Below are 25688 nucleotides of genomic sequence, written 5' to 3'. Positions count from 1 at the left end.
TTTACTGAAGACGTGACAGAGGACAGAAGCAGCCGGATGAATTCTGAAGTGTATAGGGATATACTCTCTGCCCAGATTCAGTCAAATGTAGCAAACTTCAGTGGGCGGTTTTTGAAGGTAAAAAAAGTGGATATTATGCAATGGCCAAGTCAATCTTCTGATCTCAACCCGATTGAGTATGCATTCCACTTTCTAAAAACAAAACTAAAAGGTAGAAAGTCCCACAAACAAACGGCAACTGAAGTCAGCTGCAGTGAAGGCCTGGCAAAGCATCACAAAGGAGAAAACCCAGGCTCTGGTGATGTCTGTGAGTTCCAGACTTGAGATAGTCATTGCCTGCAAAGGATTCTCAACAAAATATTACAAATGAACATTTTATTTATGATTATATTTATTTGTCCAATTACATTTGAGCCTCTGAAAATGGGGGGACTGTGTATAAAAATGGTTGTCATTCCTAAGCATTTTGTGTTATATTTTTGTTCAACCCCTTGAATTAAAGCTTAAAGTGTGCACATCAATTTCATCTTAATTGTTTTATTTTTCATTCTGTTCTGGTGGCATACAGAGCCGAAATTATGAAAACTGTGTCAGTGTCCAGATATATATGAACCAGACTGTAGGTCTACATTAACTATCAATTAATTCATAAAAATATCATGCAAGTGTACTGACTGAGACCACTGGCCTATATTAAATCGATGTTAAATATTCACTGCTAAATCTACAGACAATTCTGCAATAATATGGAATTTGGAAATGGAAAACGTATAGAAACCCTGATTTGAGGTAAGCCCAAGTAAAATGCTCTAAGAGCGTTCTACAAATGCGAGCTATAAATTGTCACTTCTAATTAATCGACATGTTAATAGCAGTTATATTGACTTTTCCGTCTCCGTAAGCAAATTAAAGTAGTTATCGAAGGGGAAATGAAAATAAGTAAGACAGATAACACTTCTGAACACGTGCGCTTGTAAAGTCGCTCGTTTGGGTGCTACGAGACCGCTGTCTGCTTCTCACCCGGTTTAGCAGGTCGATCTCCTCCTTCAGCTTAACGATCAGCTCGTCCTTGTCCTCGTGGGCTTTCAACAGGTGACTGTTCTCCTGCCTCTCCGCGGCCAGCTCCTGTGAAAGTGCAATTCAGTCAGATCCAAAGCCTTAAGCACAATTACAGTAGTACATAGTGTGTGCTGCTTTGCCTACTTTTGTATTTCTGTATGCAAATAAGCACTGTTAGGATTGACTAAACTCTTAGCATGTCAGATTAATGCCATGCGTGGCAGGTTTCTGAATACTTGATAGACACTGATATGGAAATGTGGGTGATTGTCAATATCATGGTCTTTTCCAAATGATTTTGCACCTTAGTTCACATTAACGCTCTAGAAATGCACAAACGACAGCACCTTGTAAGTTGCTTGGTTATGTTTCTGCAGCGCTGTGCATGATGGTGACATTTCTTTGCTCTAAAATGCTGTTCCACATCATAGCATTCAACATACATTATCAAGTAGCAACCTCATTTTTGGTATGGACAGAAAAATTGTTTATTACAAACTTGGCACATCGAGCGTGGTTAGGATGTGTTGTTTGTTTTATTCAAAAAAGAACATAAGTGTACGCTATCCGTGTTCCCCGCGACTTTTCCTTTCGCTTAGGAGGTAAATGCTCAATTCTCCCTCTTACAAATGTTTATCCTCCATCACACCTACACGTAGGAGCATGTGAACATATGTTCCTACATCCTCAGAGACGCATTAATATTTATGACTATAATACAGGGCTATAAAGCAGCACCTCGATTGACCATCGCTACAGATGTTACAATCACGATCGTGTCTTAATGCATCATGTGCCTTTAAGATCGCTGTTCGGATGATCTTCAGGTTTAAGAAATATTCATCTCGCTGTTAAAGCGTTTGCTGCATGTAAATTTGTTGCATGGAAAATCACGCTGAGAGATATAAGTGAAACCTTACGAAACCACTGCAAGATAAGGTGCTAAAAAAAACTCTAGGCTTACTGGGTTTGGATATGGACCCCATGCTGAATTGAAATTTAATATCAGTATATGACAATGAATCTGTGTGGGTTCCGGGTTTGAAAGTATGCTGACATTTGAGAGTAAGAGGCACGGGGTTTGGTCTCGTGGTGTTTCGTAAAAGCGCTGCGGACGGAGATGTCTTCCAGAGAAAGGTCAGGATTGCCACAGTCGGAAACAGCACTGGTCATTTGGTGTCGACCTAAAGATAGCAGAAAGCCATCGGAAACGGGATGAAATGTTGACATTTCTGCCTCGAGCGAAAAGCAATGCCGATTGAGTATGTCTACAGATTGAGGCAAAAATTGGACTCGATGGGTATGAGGAAAGTCTACGAGATCAAAAAGTTCAGGTCAAATGTGTTGTTTGGGACGGGACCTGTGTGAAAAGCTGTAGGGAGGACAGGCTGCTCTATCTTAATGGTAAATGCACAGAAACGTACCCTTTCTAGCTCCTCTATCCTTCTCTCCAGGGCTGTGGGCGCTTCGCCGCTGCCTTCCCTTCCTTGTCGATGGCGATGTTTGTTTCCGTCTTCGTCGCTAGACACACACAAAAAAAAACAAACACATTTTTTGAGTGAAAATCCATTTCTAACGCCAAACAACTTGTTATATATATATATATATATATATATTAGCTGGAGCATCTAAATGAATAGGCCTACATATCACCTTCCCTTTGAACATATCAAACATAGAACACAACAAACTAAAAGTTGTCATGCTTATTAACGCTGAAAAGCATTTTTTAACAGTGTGGCTAGTTCGTGACTCACAGTTGGCGGTGCCGCGCACCTCTAATGGAGACGTCTCCTTAAAAGCGTAAATAAAAAAATAATAAAAACAGGTGCATTTTCACTATGTTCTGGTTACAAAAGATGCCTCGCTAAAACATCTTTTCACACATTTTTCTCCCTTCAAACGAGACCTCAACCTTTTTTCAACATAATGGCTTGGAAAGTGCGTCATTTATTTCGTAGGAGCGGAAATAAGAAAACTCAAGTAGTAAATTATCAGAGTATGAAAAGCCTTTTTATGGCACAGTAGAAGGCATTAGAGCAATGCGCTTTCATTAGCGAGAAGAACAGACCTGCTTCTTACAGGACTGTGCCTTGGGACACCGCTGTGCAGCTAGTCAAAAAAGGGGGGAGTGGGGTTGGGGAAGAATATCTGTCTTTTTCCATTTGTTTCACTCTCTCCCCATCTTTCTCACTCTTCGCTTAGACCAGACGCTCTGGGAATATTCATGTGGAACTTGTTTTAACCAGCTTCATTTCAGTAATTACACATGTGGAAGACTTGGAGAGGATTCCTTCATAATATTTCACTCATTCGGCTGATAACCCTTTCCAGGGAATCAAATTATTGGGCCTTCTTTTCGCTTCAGAGTGTTGTTCTGAGCTAGGCCTGTCTGTACATTCCACAAAAGCGGGAAGAAAAGAACTGGCAATGAATCAATCAGAGAAAGGCTCGTGTGTGTGGTCTTTTTTTTTTTCACCTGCCTGAGGATTTGCAGATTTATGAATTCCATGCATTTTCCATGCTCCCCGAAATTGTATGTAATGCTAAAGATTTCATGCATCAAAAGTTAGATGCACTGACTCAAACGATGGTGTGAGTATGGGGCACCTGATCGATGAAGGACCGAGAATAAACTGTAAACCTGAAATTTTGAGATGGTCCTCACTGCAGAACACAAGATCCAGGGGGCGAAGTTGGATCCAGATCCAACTCCTCCCACCTTACATATCCCTAATCCTACCATCTCCACCGCCTGGATGGATCTTGTGTACTGCAGTGAGGGGCAACTGGACCTTTTCGCTTCCAATTGGCGACGTTCACGGTGCAGAAATTAAACGTCATTAACACAATATCTGTAGCCCCTTCTGGATACACCTCTTAAAGGAGATCATGAACTCAAAACTTAAGAGTTGCTCAACTCACGTCAAGTTGGGTTTATTTGTATAGCGCTTACGCATTGTTTCACAGCAGCTTTAAAGATGATTGTGACACGTATCAATTAAGATGTAATAATTGAAGAAATAATAATAATTAATATAACTTTAGTCGAAATTGTGTGGGGAATAAATAGACAATGTGCATCGTGTATAATAAATGCTTTATCTGTGTGTTATGTAACAACACCTTGTGATCAAATCAAATCTATATGCAATGTGCTATATATATATATATATATATATATATATATATATATATATATATATATATATATATATATATATATATATATATATATATATATATATATATATACACACTCAGTTGGAAAGACAAAACAGAACCTAAATTCAGTTTCAATTAGTTTTGAAGCAAGCGTTCAGATAATGCAGTGCGCGTTTGCTGCCACTCTCAAGTTAAAAGAAGACACCGCTCTAGTCAAAACAACTTGTCATTTTACATTTCAAACGTTTACATTTCTCAGCTACCAAAAAAAACAGAATTCAGAAATGTTCATGAAATTGCTGTGAAATCAGCTGTGAAAGTGACAAACGCGACACTGGCACCGCAGAAATATCCTGCTCTGGCTGAAACTAGCTTCAATCGCCTCTCTCTTCTAAAGGTTTTTAAACTTTCTAACCACAGACAGGCTGAAGGGAGCTCTAGCCCACATAACATTATCATCCACGGAGGTCTGGTTGGGAAACGATCGTTTGGGCGCTGAAAACCATTTGCCAGCTCAAATGTTCTCCGCGGTTATTCTCAGAGTGTCTCTCTTTTGACAGACGGCCGTTCTAATCCTCCAGCTAATGAGGAGGTACGGTGAAGTGTTTCATCTAATGAGGAGATTCAGGTCAAATGTACAGGATAGAGCCGATGTGCAACCGACCGGCCTAATGCTCATGGACCCAAACTATTTAGCCAAGACCAGCATCATTATTAATATTATTATTGCTCATTCTTAGGGTTAGAGATCTGAAGAAAACCCTAAGATTAACTCTTCCCGCAAATTTCTGGTATGGACATGAACGGTATCTCAAATTGTGTGCTTTCTTTGAAGCGACTGAACATTATAATTGTGGACCTGAGCCATGTCTAGTGACTTTTCGGGTGGCCTCTTTTTTCTTCTTCTTCTTCTTGATGACAAAAAAGCCACTTAGCAATGCTCTGGCAACAATCTAGCATAGTGGCGACGAGTAATTTTCTTCAGAAAATGTGAAATTGTAGTTTCAAAAAAATGCATTTGGCCCTGATATTTTTCAAAAGACGTTACATCTATTGTTATTCAACATTGAAGACGACAGAAAAAGTACAAATAATAATAATAAAGGAAACCCTAAAGGAAAAGGTCCAGTAATGTGTCCGGATGAGGTGTGTGATGTATTTCGCCATGGCTTTATCAGTATAGCGTAGTCTGAATCTGACCGACTCGGAGAACGGAGCAGATGTCCAATCTGAATGTTCATGTCCTGGGAATGTAACAGCCACTCTGTTGCATTAGTCCCCTGTGGAGAGGAAACAGGAGGAGGCAGAGGTAATGATCTGCTCCTGGAAACCCGGCAGGGGGCTTTGTGTGTATGAGAAAGAGAGGGCCGGAAGTCAACTCTAAATATGTTGGCTGTACTAGCTGGCTGCAGATTTAATTCATTTTGTGTTAATTCCTCCAGAATAAGCTTTTGGTTAGGACTCAAATACACACCTTGAAAAAGGCTACTAGCCAAAACGTTGGTTAATAAATATGCTTAAGTGAGTGTGCAGTTGTTTTCCAATTGATTTATATTTTTTCCTTCAACTTGCACCTCATAAGGTGTGCGTTTGCCTTGCCTCGCTTGTTCTATTTAGGACTCAAACAACCATAGTAAACATATTTTACTTGTCTTTGAAACATTAATTATCTGTAACATAACGTCATTACTTTAATGTTTATGGCTAGCTCCTCCTTTTGTTCTGATGCATTGTGAGCGTGTTTATTGCGGTTTCTGCTGCCGGTTCTGCCGTCCACCTGTCATGCCGGCTGTGGCAGAGCCCTGGGTGTTGGAGTGCGAGTATCGGGGCAGAAAGATGGGCGACTAATCAAACGGCCAGACTGAGCTTCAGATGGGCTTTTGTCTGCATCACCCTGGATCCACAATGCACTGGCACTTTCTGTGTTGAGTCAAATTGAGTCCAAGTGATTGTAAACAGGGAGGTCTGATTCATTTTAGTGAACCGGTTTGTTCATTTAAATGAACTAGTTCAAATGTTTGAATGAATTTTTACACTTCTATGTGACATTCAGCTGCCAGGATGCTGAGGTGTTCTGAGTGGTTAGCATCTTATGGGTGGGTGGTTGTTTTGCCGCTACTACAGCCCACTATGATATTCTAGTTACTAGACGTGGTTAGGGTTCCCACATTAAAAAAAAAAAAAAGGCCGCAGATCTTCTGCCATGCAAAAAAAAACCAACAACAAAAAAAAAACCTCCAGTTGCTCTTCAATGAGATGCACGATTTGTTTTGCCGCTACTACAGCCCACTATGATATTCTAGTTACTAGACGTGGTTAGGGTTCCCACATAAAAAAAAAAAAAAAAGGCCGCTGATCATCTGCCATGCAAAAAAAAAAAAAAAATCAAACCTCCAGTTGCTCTTCAATGAGAAACCGTTCATATGTGTAGCACAAGCGCTGCAGGACGAAAAAGTATTCTCATAGCTTCATAAAATTATGAACAACTGATGTCACATGAGCTATTTTAATGATGTCTTTACTACTTTTTTGGGGCCTTGAACGTCAGTTCCGTTGCTAACTATGCAGGGTCAGAAAACTCTCAGATTTCATCAAAATGTCTTAATTTGTGTTCCGAACATAAACGAAGGTCTTACGGGTTTGGAACGACATGAGGGTGAGTAATTAATGACAGAATTTTCATTTTTGGGTGAACTATCCCTTTAAATACTGATAATACCACTATTTACCTCACAGATTTACTTTAAAATTTCTACCTTACAGTTGAATTAACTACTTATGCATTTTAAGAATCAGTTCAAAAGAACAATTGGTGCGTGAACCTGTGTAACCTGTCGACTGCTGCAACCTGTGTAAAGAATTGAATGTGACATTTCGAAATGTTTAAGAAAAATAGCCATTGTTGGGCCAGGAAGTGTTTTTACGTGAGAGGTGACACAGGGTCATGCTGGATATTTCTTTGTCAAAGTCACTCAGTGTTTGGTTTTGGAGCGAGTTTTAAGTTTCAACTTCCTAGAACTTGTCTCTTAATTTTGAGTGCTCAGCTTGATACAAACAGTCCACTTGTATCATTCAAGTGGAAACAAATTCAGGCTTGACTTTGCTGCCAACTGAGAGAATGAAAGCAACTGGCGTTCTTGCAGTGGCTCTGAAAATGAGTCCAGTTAAGCCATGCTGTCATTTCACAGGCTTTATATCCCTTTCTTCTGACAAGATGCTTCTTTTTCAGCAGTTTTGCTAAGGCAAATTTTCAAACCAGGAGAATACTTTTTACATCTGACAGAAGCCACCAGACGAGCGAATGGTTCAGAGTTGGGGTCAACGGCTAAAACGGTTTAATTCCTTCAATCTCACTCTGCGCAGTACAGAAAAGTCTCAATTTACCCTCTAACAGATATTAGATTCAGTCAGACTCACCTCTTATGACTTCTGGATCTCGGAGTGTCCTGAAAAAATAAAATAGAGGCATAAAAATGAGAATAACCTCTTGGTTTAATGGACAAACAAACAGACCTATATACAGATACACAAACACAAACCCACACACTACAGCCTACCAATAGTTTCTGTTGGCCTTTGAACGGTATGACTCACTCTATTCATACGTCCCTTTCTGAGGTACCAAAGCTAAACCAGACAAAAAAATAAATCAAAAAACAATAAATCCAGGCGCTATAACTCAAACAGAGCTGAACCTTACAGTTGTGTTTGCTTCAAAGAAACAAGTTCCATCACTGTGACGGCCTACAGGTTATGGTTATCATTCTCAAACTCTCACTAAAGGCTGATATCTATCCAACTGTCATACAAAACACTTTCAGACCCATATGTTCCAGGAACACAAAGTTTGGCTATTCATAATGTTTAGGTTCATGTTTTTCTACTTTTTTTTTTTTTTTTTTTTTTAACCACAATCAGATTTTACTAATAATTCCTCTTATTGCCGCAAAGCCTCTCGAAATATTGTTTGGCTGAAGCAAGATGTTGGTAATCTAATTCCACACCACCACCACAATAATCACCATCTCTTTATACACGAAGCTCTAGGGGAGCGTATAAAGTTTCAACCATCATAAAAACATATTTTCAGAGGCAAAAACTTCTCTGCCTTTGTTTCTATCCCCTGGTTTTAATCACCTGCAATATAATTAACATGTTTCATGAGCTAATCATCAAAATCAAGTCCCATCCTTCATCTTTCCTCATTTATTATACTTTCAGTCAGAAATACGTCACATTACAGAAGTAAAATGGCTTGTGAATGCTTATGTGTGTCCTTATAAACATGCAGAACCTAATGGAAATTTGGTGATACAGAGTGCTAAATTACTCAATATAACTATTGTTTGAATAGCTGGAACCCTTAACCTTAAAAAAAAAAAATTAGGCATTTTTGTCATCACAGATGAAAAGGGAGAGCAAAGAAACAGAACAAAAAGTGTGTGTGAGAAAGAGAGATGAGGGAGGTAGGAAAACTGAAATGGAGAAAGCAAATATATTCATTGTATTCAGCCCAGTTCTCTCCTGATAAATTGCACATTGCTTAAAAAGGAATTCATAGCTGTTTGCGATGACCGGCTTTGTGATTTTGACAGCCAATTTAAAAAGGTAAGATCTCAGGATCTCAGAAGGCCAGTCTAATAAAGTCCGGCACAGGCCTGCTCTGGCATTCTGAAGCTGTGGCTCATGTGCCCTAAATCTTTCCTGCTTTATGCGATAAACATTCAAATCTCAGCCTGTTGCCTGTACACAATTCATATTTACCCACATAGGCCTCGTAATATTAAATACGAACGCTGAAATCCTTGAGCTTACAGAGCAAAAAAAACATTTGAGAATTCCAGCTGTTGAGCAGCGTTTTAAAGGAAACTGCATCTCATTGCACTATGCAAATTCTGCTTTGCTCCATAACATTTCTAATGGGTGCCTTTGTCAGGTGAAAATTACACTGCCACCATCTCATCGCTCTTATTGCTGGGGTCAGCGCGGTGATGCATGGGAAATCCCTCCCAGTGCATCTAACGTCTTCACACGAGAAGTGCTAATTAAAAATGCAAATGGCATGAACACTTTGGTTCAGAATTAACCCAGTATTGTCACGCAAAGGCTGCGTCTCAAACCCTAGTGCAGATGTTCTGACCAAAATGTTAATAAATGTACACCCTACTGACAAGCAAGTTCTATGTCTCAAACCTTACTGAGTTTCCCACCTAGACAACTTTTCGCAATTTCATTTGCATGTTTAAATGCACCTATGATACCTTGGAAGCAGTTTCTGTCCATTGATTACTAATGTCCAGGTAGGCAGCTCACTAGGTTTTTGAGGCACTGCACATAGCACAGATGGAATTGAATTTTTCAGCGATGCACTGCTGCATTGGCGCCACACTGGAGCGAGATGATCCTGTGGAATGTTCCGTACGGTTCTGCGAGTTCTAGCGGTTCTCCGGTATCAGAGTGTGTTTTCCTTGTATGGCAGAAGAAAGGTAAAGCGCAGCTTAAGCAGAAGCAGATGGAGGCCTTGAGCTGATCAGGACTTCATTAGAGAGAGAAGCAGCAAAACAATACACACACACAGCACCAGAAGGGTAATGCTTGCCCCTGCATAAAAATATCTAGGAATAATACTCATAAAGTTATGATCTTTTAATTTACTGCATCCCTAAATTACCAGCGGCCTTGAACAGACTGTACGGTGAATATCCAGAGACACATCATGTGCATCCAACCCTGTAATCGGTGAACCTGAGAGCTGTCAGGCATCATATTAATATTGTAGAAAGCTCGTAGATTATGAGCACGTCTAGTGGGAGGTCAGAGAGCAGTGAACTATGGCGTGGAATTCCACAAAAGCCATTCCAAGCAATTGATAAATGCAGCAGCAAATTTTTGAGGCACTCTACGCTCACGTGTCTGACAAGGATGCGTAAATCTGCCATCTGCTTCAAACGTGATGTCTAGAAAAAACGGGGACATAATGTTACATGTGTCATCTCTCGTAATATGAGGGAACACTCTGAAACCAGTGTAATGTACTTGGTGAGACACATGCAAGAAACAGAAAGTGCAAGTTTTTGTATCAGGTTTTTATGTTCAGTTACTAAATATAATGGTCGAAGATGAGAAAATATTGAAATTACAAGAGGAAAAGAGGAAAGTCAAGACGACGTGACAGTCGACAGTCAAAATCACTTAATTTTTTGAATGGGTTTTTGGTTAAATGCCGGAAATAAGCACCTTATTATTTATTTATTCATTTTTTTAATGTTTTTACTTCTCTTGAAAAAGTTAGTTGGGACTACAGAGGTTGTCTGGGACATTAATCATCACCATGCCGAACAGGTAAACTCGTCTATTCACTAATCCAATTTTACAGCCTCACTGTGTTCATAATCATGCTCTTGCAAAGTATTCTAACTCAAGCTTTCAGGGAAAATGTATTTTAAATAAATATCGAAAGAGCTGTCAGAAGCTTAATGGTGGTGAAGTTCAAGTCATTTGACTGTGGTGTAGTTTGGTTATAGCCTGTTTTTTACTTCTAGTTATTGCATTTAGGCTTCAAAATTCATAAAAGTTCTGTTCAGTTGTGAAAATTATCATAATGAACCAAACATGTAACAATCAAACTTTTGTCGTTCACAGCTTTTTGTCAGAGAAAAATAAGGTGATGCTATAACTTCTGGTTTGGCTTACAAAAATACATCACTGCAGCACAGTATGTTGACATTAAAGCAAAGGAAAAATGTGTAATGGATCATTTCTAGTATCCAAATGACTTGTATCCTAAAAAAATTGGTCAAACGATTTCTTTGCCATCAGTTTGATAAATAAAATGGTGAAATAAGCACAAGGCTTATCAGTGCAGCGATTTGATTTGTGTTGGGTTATTTGTGCTTTCAGTAAGAGTATATATTGTATATAGACCTGGGTAGATTACTTTCAAATTGTAGTTCATTACTTATTACAAAATACATGAAGAGAACTGTAGTCAGTAATCTAGGTTACTCATTTTAGGTAATGTATTTTGGCAAATTTTTAGATTACTTTTTTATACTTGTTTTAAACCTACCATATTGACATAAAAAGCAAAACGAAAGAAAATATATTCCTTTTTTTTTTTTTTTATATCAACATCATAAAATGCATTACATTAGATCAGGGTTTCGCAAACTGGTCTTAAATGTAAGAACCAACAGTTACTGAAGGTCACTGGATGTGATGAACACAGAGTTTTACAGCTATACAGCACCAGTGTTCAGTAACTTGCATAATTATTTGTTGTTTCACACATGGTCTAATTTTTTAAAAGGTGTGTTTTTCCCAACCAAATTCAGAAGCATTTAGCTATATGACCATTCAATATTATGAATATGGTCAAAGCTATGTTATGACACAAATTTAAATGAAATTGCATATATTGTACATCACTCTTGGCCAATGAAATTAGAGGACCAGAACCAAACGTTGTGCAATATCCTACATACAATGTGAACAGAGTCCGACACAACAGAGGCCAACATCTGGAGATCTGTGGGTTGGCATAGACTGCTGAACATGACCAGGATCAACAGAAACACATGTAACCACTCACATTCTCAAGGCTCGGGCAGTAATAGGTTTCTTTATTTAAACATAATTATCAATCTTACTGAAGCACATTTCCATAGCTTTTCAGAGAAGCACTTTTCACCATGCCTTTAGTTGAAAACAATTGCTAACTAAAAGTCCTTTCATAGTTTGCAATAATAGGTTTGAAATCCTCACAGAATAATACAGTAGCAATCCGTTCCAGGGAAAAGTAACACAAGATGACATGCATTCACACAATGTCAATGTGATTATACTGTCGGATATCGCATCCTTTATGCATTCAGCAACCTGAGGCTACATGGAATCAACCACCCAACAGGAGGAAATTAGATATAACAAAACGAAGCATCATTCAGAAAAATACATAATCTTGTTCCCAGACCTCTACTGATGGCACATTGACATTTAGTGAGCCCCTAAAGATAACAAATGCAGGCAAGATTTTTAGTGAATAATTAAGTTTGGGCTGTTCCTCACTCAAAGCTATCATTCGACATCAGAAGATTTGGATGTTCTACTTGCTTCACTTTATCAGCCCCTTGTCACTATATAGATACATTGTATAACATATAAAGAGAGGCGTGAATATTCTTCAAAACATCTTATTTTGTGTTTGGCCATAACGATTTGGAACAATATGAGGGTGATTATATGCCTGAGAAATAATATACTATTCATAAAAAGCTGGCATACATTTTATCTACAGAATCAAAATTCAATAGAAAAAAATATCTGAAGTATAACTAAATTATATTAAGTAGTCTGGAGTTGTCACTTATGCTCACCAATACTGCATTTATTTGATCAAAAATGCATAAAACAGTAATGTTGTGAAATATTATCATAATTAAAAAATTATTTCCTATTTTAATACATTTTAAAACTGTAATAATTCTTGTGGCAGCAAAGATGAATGTGCTCCAGCCATTACTCCAGTTTTCAGTGTCACATGATGAATGATTCAAAAATCATTCCAAAATGCTGTTTTGGTGCTCAATAAATAATTATTATTATCATCATCAATGCTGAAAACATTTGTGCTGCTTAATTTTGTTTTGGGGAGACCATGATAAAAAAAAAATCAGGTTTCTTTGATTAATAGAAAGTCTTTCCTGTCACTTAATTTATCACAACCTTTCTGAATAAAAAGTATGAACTTCTTTATAAAAAAAAAAAAAAAACCTCTTTCTGACCCCAATATCCCTAATTATATTATATATATATATATATATGTGTGTGTGTGTGTGTGTGTGTGTGTGTGTGTGTATGCATGTATGCATGTATGCATGCATGCATATATGTATATATGTATATATATATGTATGTATGTATGTATGTATGTATGTATGTATGTATGTATATATATATATATATATATATATATGTATATATATATATATGTATATGTATATGTATATATATATATATATATATATATATATATATATATATATATATATATATATATATATATATATATATATATATATATATACAAAATATAACACAAAAAGCAATAAGAGAAGTATTTTACACATTTATTATTGTCTTTTATTTCTCTTTTCTTTTCTCAGTTTTTGTTAGCTTGTTCTGCTTTAAAACACCAAAATAAATAAGTCAAAAAGATGATGCAGGTGTGATCCTGTGTCACATTTCCTCTCTAGACAGGTGATAACACAAGGTAAATAAAAGACAAAACACCATCATGTCTAGTGTCAAGAGTTATATCGTGGCTCGATGCAGCATGAACGTCGACTGCCCTGCTTTCTGTTTGTCACTTGATTGTGTTTGTTTCTTTGGTCAACACTGCCTCTGTAAGGCCGACCAGTGACTGCACTCTACACCCTCTAGAGGCAGGATTATCCTCTGAAATTACTATAACAAACACTCTCTCACCTGTATCGAGTAGGCCGCTTCGGGGTCAGGGGTCATTGCCTCATTCTGGACCGTGTTGTGCTGCGTAAGACTTTCTTCCACCTTCCTCTCTTTCTCTTCTCCATCATCGTCATCAAGCTCATCCAAGCTCTGCAGAGAAATTTAAGGCTCGGTCAGTTTAGTTTGTTCAGATTGTTTGGGATTTGTGGATTATTTTCACATGACGAGAGAGTCTAATTGTGTTCTCTACACACACACACACACATACACATACACATACACATACACAAACAGACACAGGAAGTGTGCTCCCGAACAACCTCTGAGGTATGAGTCTAGGGGATTTTTGGGAAGTGGAATGTCCCAGTACACACTGGAAACAGAACTTTTTACACAGTCCAATACACATGACAATTTGGAGAATACCAACAGTTTGAGTTAATTATGAATGATAACGCCCCCTGCCCTATCTGACAAAAGTGACAAAGAGAAACCGGTTTTCAGGCTGCACGTAAACCAGTCTTTCCTGTTCAGGAAGAAGGAGAGAGAGTGAAGGTGGAGTTCAGAACAGGGCTGGGAAGGTAAAAATAGCCTTACAAGGCTAAACTGGAATGTAATAATTTGCACAAGCTTTCCGGCCAGCCGGTTTTATCAACACTTCCTGGGGACGGGCCAAACTCTAAACTCTCTCATAGGCATCGGCATACGCAAATGAATGTATAAACTATGACTTAGACACACACACTTTCCCCCTCCCCAGGGATCAGTAAACACGCTTCATCAGCCCCCGCTGCAGCCTTAAAGAGGTCACTTCTGCACTCCGCTGCCCGTTAGCCAAAACCAGACATCCCCCTGCCTAATGACAATCATTTATGTCAATTAAGACAGCTTATAAACTTGAGGCCAAATTATTGTCACAACAGTAAATGACTATTAAGACACTTTCAAAGCCATTATTGCACAAATATAGAGAGAGAGAGACAGGCTCGCACTAAGTGACCTTTTAAAAAACATTAAAAAAAAAAAAAAAGGCAAACTGACCTATTGACATTGAATGTGTGTAAACAATTTGTTTAGAGACTGGCTTGAAACACCTATGCCAGTTTATGGAGTTTTATCATCACACAGGTGTGGAAAGACACATTTAAAGGGGTCATATCAGGAGAAATAAAAAAACAACAACAAAAACCAATGTGCCTAATGATTACAAAGATAGTAAAAAAAAAAACTAAATCTAAATTATGTAATTTAAAATGAAATTACATGAATATATTAAATATGGCAAAAATATAAAAATTAAAACAAGAAAAAGTATCGGAAAAATAAAGAAAAAGACAGATTAGATCAGGGGTGTCAAACTCAGTTCCTGGAGGGCCACAGCCCTGCGCAGTTTAGATGCAACCCTAATTAAACACACCAGATCCAGCTAATCAAGCCATTAAGGCTTATTTGAAAACTACATGGTATGGGAGTTGGAGCAGGGTTGGAACTAAACTCTGCAGGGCTGTGGCCCTCCAGGAACTGAGTTTGACACCCCTGGGTTAGATGATCACACCTTTAACCTCCTTGTGTTTGCAGTGAGGGAGAGGGGCTTCATTAAAAAAAAAAAAACTCCATCTGTGCTCATCTTCTGCTTTAGTAGGAATGCATGTGCGGGTGGAAATTTTGTGTCTGGCCAGTGGAAAAAAAAAATATTCACAATATATCACGTTAATACCCCTTTCCTGGAAGAGGGAATGTGCAACATGTCTGCCTCAAAACTGCAGTCTATCCCACCGTCTTAACTTTTAATTTTGTTGTTATTTTTCAACAGTCAAAGCTGAACTGCCTGAAGCTTTATGCATATTCCTCAAATGTATCTTTTACATTCATAATGTCTCAACAAGAAGAGATAAAAGCATAAGAGAATGTGCTTTACCTTCTCATAAAAACATTTCTTTCTTAAATAACAATTTATGTTTTATACTTTATTAATAAAATATTTATTAATACAAAATATGATTAAGCTTTGGAAAATATACATATTTAAAATGTACAATATCTTTCTTCTGGGAAAACTATCTAAAAATAATGACTCAATCTTGTGTATTTTATCTTGGCTGGAACACAGTATTCTCAGTAACTCAGTACATCCAGCATCCAGAAACAGAACTATTTTTATAACTTGCTTATTTATTTATTATTATTTCATCCATTTTTAATAATTAATTCATCTTGTTTTACACGCGATGGTTCAGTTTTGGAATTCTCTCAAAAGTGTTTCTTTTTCAAATTTCCAAAGCTCTTGGTGTCTGTGTGTACTGTGTTTTGACTGGTGTTGTATTCAGGCCAGTTATGCAGTAGATTAATGGAGACTTGAGTTGAGGGGCTCTGGATGCTCTTCCCTCCTGATGTCCTCTGCAGACTGGATTTAATGACTGTGGATTAATCAAGTACTGCATGCCCTGGCTACACAGGTTCATTAGGATGATGTATTACACCCATGGAAGGTGAAAAGTGTGTGTGCGAGTGTGTGCGTGATGCAGTCAGCTGTCCTTTAATCATCACAAACCCAGTCTCCTGGAGTGACTTAATGACTTAACCCAGAATCCCAAGATTATTCTGGGCACAGCTAAAAGCCATTTTATTTCATAAGCACACACATTAGAATCAAATTTGGAGGACTGTGGAGACACTTTTGGTTCACGTGTCAAACACGGTTCTGTGTATTAATATTTCCTTTTCCAGATATGTGATGCGATATTGGTATTTCCTTGATAGCCGCTATATGACTATATTCCAACCTGAGCTGCCGTGCTATGAACTCTTCACTTTGACTCACAGCTGATTGCAATACAGCTAAGCTAACAATGCAATAGTCTAATAAACATAAAGATGCAATATTGTTAAATACTGTAGCAATTTAAAAAGGCTGTTTTCTGTTCTAATATTTTTTAAAATGTAATTTATTTCTGTGATGCAAAGCTGAACTTTCATAAGCCATTGGTTCAGTTTTCAGTGTCACATGATCCTTCAGAAATGATGATTTGGTGCTCAAGAAACTTTATGATGTTGCTTTTCAGGATTCTTTAGTTGCATTTATTTGAAATAAATTTAATCTTTTGTAACATTCTAAATGTTTTTACTGTCACTTTTGATCAGTTTAATACTTGCTGAAGAAAGTATTAATTTCTTATAAAAGATTATAAAATTTTTAGGCATGCCTTCAATGCCTTAAAATGCTGCCTACTGAGGCAGAAAGATCCACCTGCAAATGTTGTGCAAGTATTTGAATGAGATTTATGATGGTAGCCTTGCCTATCTCGACCCTGCACTGGACAAGAGATTAACCTCACCTGGTGAACACATATTTATGGCTTAGCCACCTTGAGCGCACAAAATTTTGTACGCACACACAACCGGCTGGCAGAATCCGAGGAAGGCGTTCTCTGGTTATTAAATTTAATCATAAACCATTTTCTGACAGCCCAGCGGTCATGGTCAGCTCTCCATATTTTTACCCTTATACACACAAAAACATGTCATTGCCTGTTTTCTGTTCCACAAAGAAATTAATCGTATTTTTTCATTTCATTTCAAAATGACTAGAAAGGGGGTGAAGATTTAGGCTGGGGACTTTTTGCTACAGTTTGCAGTGCACTATATAGGTGAGACTTTAACATATTAATTCAGGATGCTCCCAAAAGCTGAAAAATGCTGCCACCGCAGAGAGGATATGGAGGTAGGAAGGCAACAATGCACATCTGAATCCAATGATCGTGTCACATCCTGTCTACCGAGATACCTTCATCAGATTGTTTTTGAAGGCAGCACAGATGCATCTTCCACTGCGATGAATCCCACTATTCTGCATACGCAAGATGAAGATCAATGGAGTCTGAAAGTTGCACCTGCCAGTCAGTTTGTGTATAAATGTAGGGTTTTTTTTGCGACTTTTCACTTAATCTCAAGTAAGAAATTAATATGGTGAATAAATATTTGCTTGGTTATCAACAAAGATCTCTCTCTTTTGTTGTACATTATTAGACTGTTATGCTGTTAGAGGAATCCTGGCCAAAATCAGTTTTGGAGCTGGCAGATAAGTCTGTTTATACAGCAACAAGGCAACTAAATGTGTGTGAGATAAACATATTTAAATTACATTTAACTCTTTTCCCACCATTGACGGAATTTTCCGTCATTTATGAGTCAACACTTTCCCGACATTGACAGAATTTTCCAGCTTTCCGTGTTTTCACTGGTGTACGGCAGGAGGCGTGATCATCAAACATTAATCATTATATAAATCTTAATCATTAATTATTATATAAATATAAAACTTGCCTAAGGTTACAGAATGAAATGACAACCCAGGAAGTGTTTTAGGACCGTGCAAGCTTTGGGGGTGTTTATGGAAGTGATCAACTCCATCATTTATACTATATATGTAATTGCTGGAAAATTTAAACAAGTGTGGTTCATCCAATAATAAAGATTCTGTCATCATTTGTTCTCATATTGTTCCAAACCCTCTCTTTTTGGCCTGTTTCTCACACAAATGTATTTGAATGGCTTCAGAGAAGAAAAAAACCTGACAAGCCATATGGACTTTTCTGGTAGCTTTATCATCCTTTTGGGAGATTTACAGTGTCCAACTGCCTTATTAATGAAACACAACCAAAATAAATCGCACACAAACACTTCACACATATATTTTCGCATTAAATTCAATTGGACAATTAATGTATGAACTGATTTATGAATTTATGATTTACATAGAAATCGCTTGTTTTGTGAATGAGTTTCAAAAAGAGCAGCGTGAACATACTAACTGAAGTCTCACAGTCATACTGGCAGAACTATTCCTTTAAGGTTCTCAGAGCGAACCGTGTCTATTAGAGGTAGTTTGGTTACTGACTCCATCAGTCAGACATAAAAATAATACAAACAACAGGAGGAGGACAAAGTCAGGACATCAGACTTAATCCACAGCTTGGTCCGTGCCAGGTCTGAGAGAGCCGGTGGAGATGTTTTCAAACGTTCCAAGAGAGTTGCTTTTAATGTAACCACAATGGTCCGCAGGGTGTATTATGAGGTTTTCAAGGAATGTTTGTGAGAGCTTAGAAAGCATTCACAGCTTTGCACCGTCTCTCCTAAAATGGTAGCCTTCTTTCTGAAACAACATACTTTTAGCAAACCACTGAGGCCTTTCCTGGTTGCTCTATAAATCTTGCGTCTGAGAGAATTGTGTGCAGATTTGCAGCCTGTAAAGTTATTTCCGAATTCAGCTCAGTCCAGCCACCTCTACGGTTGCTATATGTCATTAAATCACACATCCATTTCGTGAACAGTTCCAGTATGTTAGATCTATGAACATGAATTAATCAAACCATGAATTTTACCAAAATTGTTGTTTCAAACCTGCATGATTTTTTTTTAAGTCCATACCATGAAAATCAAAGGGGGTTCCAAGTGTTGTTTTTGATCCCATTAAATTCAAAACATTTATCAAAATATCTTCTTTTACATTCCAAAGAAGAAACTCAGTCATAAAGGTTTTAGATCAATGAGGAGTATATGATGACAATTTAAATTCTTGGGTGAACTAACCCTTTAAACGATTAAGGAAAAATTGGTAGATACAGGTGGCATCTCATAATCAGGACTTCCAAATATTAAAATGGTTATTTTTCCACTAAAATATACCATTTGAAGTCTGTTGACTAAAGAAAGCTCTGACAGAGCAGAATATTTTTGCCATAAAAGTAGTGGTGATTTATTTCAAAAGTATTGTTATTATTAGTCTTGTAAATCGAGCATTCATTGAGGTGATATTGGCTGCAGAAAAACAAACAAAAATCATTATCTCAAGGTTACAATTCTCTCTGCTGCCCGTCAAAAGAGCGGTCGGTCAAAGAGTGGGCATTTTATTCAACAGCCATGCACAGACTGATGCAATTATTTGAAAGCCTGAATTGAATTTCAAGACTCTCTAGCTGCAGAACTTTGCATGGCTGTGGTAGGCTCTCAAAGTCACTCAAAAGCAGACGATAAGTAATCTGATTTTATCACTATGACTCTACTTTTTAATGAAAAACATCTAGCATGTTAAACTCACTGCAGAAACGTCCCATCATTTGTACAATCTGATTTAGAGCATAGTGTGACTCACACAAAAGGTTATTTTTAAGTTTCCTTAGCTTTATAAACACAATATTTTTTTAAGAATTAGTTCATCCCAAAAAAGATCCTGCTAGGAAAACAAAGAGCTGCTCTTTTGCTCAAAATGAAAGCCAATGGTGACCACAACTGTCCCTGGTCTCTATCCACTTTTATTATACGTAAAATAGCAGCTTAAGTCAATGATGACTTTAATTCTGGTATTTAACTTTTTTTTTTTTTTTTTTTTTACATCAGCACTCTGATATTGACCTCTTATATTCTTTGTGACTCTACAGAGAAGATTGACAAGTCAGAAAACTGCTTTGCAGCACATAAATAAAAATAGTGCAAAATATTATGAATGCATGAAATTTGCTGATCACAAGCTCCACTCTGTAATTTTCAAGTCATATGGAGAATTGGCTAATTACATGCTTCCTATTCCTCATGCCTAATGACTGCTTGATGTTTTGCTATATTTGTCACGTAGAAGATGTGCATTATATGGATGAAGAAACAACCAGGGCTCTGAAGTGAACTTGAGACAAGTAGCAGAATATTCACGGAATATGCCACGATGGGCTAAGATCTGCTGTGACAAAGCGTTTACAACTACATATCACATTTGTTTAGGATCAAGGATAAACAGCTGCTTGAACGAATACAGCCTAAATGCTTGGTATTATGAAGTAGGAGTCTTCACGACCACAGGAAGCCATAAATATCACTGCAAATTCCTACAGCATCCTTCTACAGGTTTAAGGGTTATAGTCAAGCAGAGTTCATTCTTAATCAGCCGGTTCCTCGTTCCTCCTCGAGGACTAAAAAGAGGACATTTGGTGTTAAATAACCCTTGAAGGGGCTACTGACCAGATCAGGCTGGTTATCTCAATGTTTATCCAGACACGAGTTCTTCTGATGCATTGGTAAACACAGTGAGACTGCTTCCCATTACAGACTTCACTGTTTATTCTCGCCTATATTTGACTAGGGAGGCGAGTTTTCAGTCACTACAAACTAGTGAATAGTGGCGTCAACAGCGTTCAGTCTCCCAAATATATGACTTAATGCATTATGAAAGGTCCCCTCAAAAGCTAGGACAAAAAGGTAGAATGGTGCTAAAGACAACCCGATTTCATGAGAAAATGTAACAATTTTATGAGGTGGCGATTTTGTATGAGTTCAGACAATTTGATCAGTACAAGAATGTATTATTTTTAGAAAAAAAAAAAAGGAAACAAGAAGGTCCACCCCAAACCCTACCACTAAACCTAACCATTCAGTGGGGATTGTATGAAAGCGTACTAATTCGTATGAATTAGAATCGGCGCCGATAGCCTCGTGGGCAGATTATCATGGGCATGCTGCAGTTGTGCTTCGAGTGACCCGAGGTCAAATCCCGCCTCGTGGGCCTTTCCCGATCCCATCCCACTGTCTCTCTCCCACTCAATTTCTTCATATCTCCACTGTCCTTTTAAGAAATACGCAAAAAAGATGCCATAAAATTTGTATGAATTAGCCAAAAATTTGTCAATATGTAAAATAGTTAAAGAGAGTGTTGATAGGGGTTTTACAATAGGGTTGTGCCGATAGACGATAGCATCATGTATCGATGATAGTCAGAGTTATCGCCTTACAAAAATACAAAAACATTCATTTTCTGGTTGTCATACACTCATTAAGTTACAATTTTCATCTGCTCAAGCAGAACGTTAATGTTATCTTGTGCTTTAGCAAGGTATCTCTGGCTAAAACTAGCTAACGTTAAAGTTAGTGAGTCCATGCTAACGTACAAACGTAAATAGTGGACTGTTCTCGCGTCTTGTACAGTGTAGGTCAAAAACACAAACGAAGGTCTACATTTCAGTGCCTCCCTAATATTAAACTGGTTAAATGTACACTAATTTAATCGTACCCTGCGATACATGAACAGTGTTGATCCTGCACGTTGTCATCTGCGATCGTGATGAACGACCGTAATGTGAGACTTCTTTGCATTGTGATCTGTAAACCCTCCTTCGAGTTAACGTACCCACCGTATTTATTTTTAAATAAAACCAAAATGAAAATAAAACCAAGTAAATAAATAATTAAATACATTTGCACAATAATATTGTGTATCGGCGATCTCACAGGCTGACGATAGGATGAAATGACAATTAAGCATATTGCCCAACACTATTTTACTATAATCTTTTATTTTACCACTATCAGCATAATGACCTGTTCACTCCAAGAACAATAACTATAAAGATAAATACACGGGCGTCCTCACCAACACGCTGCAGTTTAGTCGCCTGCCGCTTCAAATGCTCGCACTCTTTAAAGTTGGCTGGATTCTGATTGGCTGTCAACAGGGCTGGGGAGTAACGAAATGCATGTAACGGCGTTACGCATTTAAAATACAAAATAAGAGTTACTGTATTTCATTATAATTACATTTTAAATAGGTGGTAATCAAATTACAGTTACATCCGAAAAGTATTTTAAATGACCAAAGTGATTACTTTGAATTTTAATGTAATTTCTTAATTTCATATTTATGTAAACAGTTTGAGGATTTTAACCAATAAGGCAACTGATTCTCCGTTAAAAAAAAAAACAAAAAAAAAAACCTGCGTGCAGCAGCCTGTTCATTTAGCAACTCGTAGTGAGTGCATACGCTCATCACGACACATAAATAGACGACACAACAGAAAGCCATTCGCGTAATGCATTTCTCTCGTGGAAATACAGACTATTATATAAATCTGAAAAAGGTAATGTAACATCTCAGTGCAGTGCAATGCAATGCCTACATGCAACAAAACTTCTATCAGCATCAGAGGATACAATGTCTAATCTGAAAAAGTATCTTGAGGGAAGTTGTTCTTGATCTTTGAAAAATTTTATCCAGTAACTCGTTTTTCTATTTTCTCATATTTTGAGTGTTTGAATCATTATGTTTAATATTTCTAAGAATTTAATTGAAAAATGACACCGAATTCTCTTAGATTTCACACTTTGCATTCAGTTAACAGATCCATACGAATCATGCATGAAATAAAAGTTTATGAAGTCAAATGATAGCTTTGTGTGTCTTTATTCATTCGAAATGTTCTAGAATAGATCATCTTTGGTGCGGTAATGCGAGTTCATGATTCGATTCGTGCACAGATGATTCTTTTGAGTCAATCTTTTAAATGAATCGTTTTTTTTGTTTAACGAAACCAGTGTGAATGGTTCACATTAAACTGGCTAGATCTGGGGTATGTTTCCCAAAAGCATCGTTAGCGAACTGTGGTTGTTAAATTACATTGAACTATAACAACATTACTTGCAACCGTAGTTGCTTTGGGAAACAAACTCAGCGATCGCTTCTCCATAGAGAGGATTATAAAGTAATCACTTAAAGTTTGGTTCATTCATTAAACAAATCTATTGTATAACTTGGAGAACTGTGCCAGTTGTTTTGGCTACTTTTATGATATGTTTGGTGTGTCTGGATTCGTTTTGAAGCTTGGAATGCAGCATGAAACAGCACGGAATCCCATTCATTGTATTCAAATTGAATTTATATTTATTGGTAGATTTAAATGACATAACGTTTTTGTTGTTGTTGCTGTTGTTCATAGAAATGCTGTGGAAAACTGATGTTGTTAAAAATGCAAAGAGAAAACATAAAAACAAAACATTAAGTTAATATGTTCCTTTGTGTTATATAGCAAGTATTTAGATTAAGTTACTAAACCTGAGTAATCTAACGAAATACATTACTGATTACTTTTTAAAGCATGTATTTTGTAATCTGTAGTGAAATACATTTTAAAAGTAACCTTCCCAGCCCTGGCTGTCAATGTTGTATCTATCATCGACTGAAAACAATCATTCTGAAATCATTCCAACGATATAGTAATCATCCTTGAATGGGGATTGAGAGTGTAGAATATGAACAAACGAACATGGATGCTAATCGTGGACAAGTTGTGCAGGGTTTATGCTAGCAGCAGGAAGCACAACTGCTGTTTAGTCAATCACCAAGATCTAATATCTTCTTTTAACCACTTAGATGGCAAATACTGCTTTGTCACTGTGCTGTGGTTTCAAGCTCTTCATTTGTGGTTCTTTAGTTCTGAACAGGCATGCTCTTCTGGTTTCAGTAGCTGCCAGAAGTTCTGCTTCACACTGAGCACAGCGGCATGTTCTTCCTCCATAAGCACACACTTCAGTCATGCTCAGAGACCAGACCACGCTGTGGCGAGAGGGCAGAGTGCACACTAGCAGTGAGTCATCTACCCCCCTCTTGTCCTCCACATTCTTTCAACTTATTTTCCCTCCCCTCCCTTTTTTGGAAATCTTTTCCTATTTCTTCACTTGGTTTGTTCTTTTTTTTTTTTTTTTTTTGAGTTTAATGAGCCTGACACTCAGCAGGTTTAGAGAACTGCTGACTCATTGTCCAACGGTGACCTAGTAAGTGGGAGCACATATAGCGATAGGACGGGTGAACATGTAACACTATGATTTAATGGGCTACTGGGAGCTGGAAGAGCTTCCTCTGTGAAGCAACTAAGCATTCCTCTCTCTTTGTATTTATGTTGGTTTTATATGGTTTTGAAAAACTTTGATACAATTTTAAATAAAAGTTTTTTTTGTTTGTTTGTTTGTTTCCTTTTGTTTTTAAAGACCTTAAAAATGTCATGTGGTGTAACCAAATATATTGTCTATACATCTTGAATACATACAGTACATGAGTGTTCAGTAATTCTAATCCTTAATTAAAAAAACAAAAAAACAACACGTTTTACCTATTTTTTGCACTGACCTTGACACACAGTAATAAAGATCTGTAGGGATTCTCTATAATTAGTTTTATTTTACTGCACATTTCTGAATTGTGGTTACAAAAATAAAAATTGTGTCTGAAAGAATATTACAAGTAAGTTCATTTATAATTGTATGTTTATAAATCCATATATTATAAATAGATTTTTATGACCCTTCCAAGAAATACACTACTGTTCAAAACTATAAAGTTGGTAAGATTTTTTTTATTTATTTTTTTACATTTTTGAATGTCTCATCCTCACCAAGGCTGCGTTTATTTGATCAAATTACAGCTGAAGAGTAATATTGTGAAATATTCTACTATAAACTGTGTGTCCTGTTTTAACATATGGATTTTTATATAAATTCCTTTGATGGTAAAGCCAAATTTTCAGTAGCCATTTCTCCACTCTTCATTGTAACATGAACCTTCAGAAATCATTGTAAAGCCCCGTTCACACATAAAGGACGATAACTAACTGCATTCTGTTTATTCTCAGCGTACGCTCGTCTGCCACTTTAAATTCTCGAGCTCGTTACAGCAGGATGGATTCTGATTGGGTGTCAATGTTTTTCTTGTTCATCAGCTGGAAAAAATCGTTCTGAAAGTGATTCCGTTCTGAAAGTTTTGAACGGTAGTGCCCAAAGCTCATTTAAATTTGTTTTAAATCAAAGTCCCTTACAAGCCTGTCTAAAACCTCCTTAGCAGGTACCGTCATACATAAAACACTGGCCACTTAGTCACTGACTGACTGCCCAGCAAGGCAGCAAGTTTTTAGACACTTCCTAAATGGGATCTAATGTCAACCTGACCCACCCTGCTAAATGCACACCAAGCTACACAATAACACTGATGGCAAACACAAGTGTGTCTCATTTAGCCTGCCGAGTTGCTTGCTGTGTTCTTGGTCTTGGCTTTACCGCTCTCCCGAAATCCAGAGAAAATCCCAACCCATCAAGCAGAACAGTAGGTCATTGTGGCAGTAGTGGCTGCCGATGACAAAGGCCCAACAATGAGGTAGAGATGTCTTGGCAGGGACACCCAAGCCAGTAAA

General features: G+C 37.5%; 1 protein-coding gene across 4 annotated transcripts in view; it reads right to left on the bottom strand.

Moving 5' to 3' along the window:
* The window catches only part of pawr (PRKC, apoptosis, WT1, regulator), a 66626-nt gene that overhangs the window by 10940 nt on the left and 29998 nt on the right, over window positions 1-25688 (bottom strand). For 3 of the 4 annotated variants that reach the window (XM_058772630.1, XM_058772631.1, XM_058772629.1), the window contains 4 exons: window positions 13711-13839; window positions 7642-7670; window positions 2484-2580; window positions 1021-1125 (listed from right to left, as the gene is read on the bottom strand). In XM_058772630.1, the coding sequence (XP_058628613.1) occupies window positions 1021-1125; window positions 2484-2580; window positions 7642-7670; window positions 13711-13839 (360 nt within the window). The remainder of the gene's footprint in view (window positions 1-1020; window positions 1126-2483; window positions 2581-7641; window positions 7671-13710; window positions 13840-25688) is intronic. The other variant, XM_058772633.1, reaches the window with a different exon arrangement.

The sequence above is a fragment of the Onychostoma macrolepis genome, chromosome 04 (assembly GCF_012432095.1).
Source record: "Onychostoma macrolepis isolate SWU-2019 chromosome 04, ASM1243209v1, whole genome shotgun sequence".
NCBI lineage: Eukaryota > Metazoa > Chordata > Actinopteri > Cypriniformes > Cyprinidae > Onychostoma > Onychostoma macrolepis.
This window is presented reverse-complemented; position numbering and strand designations above follow the sequence as displayed.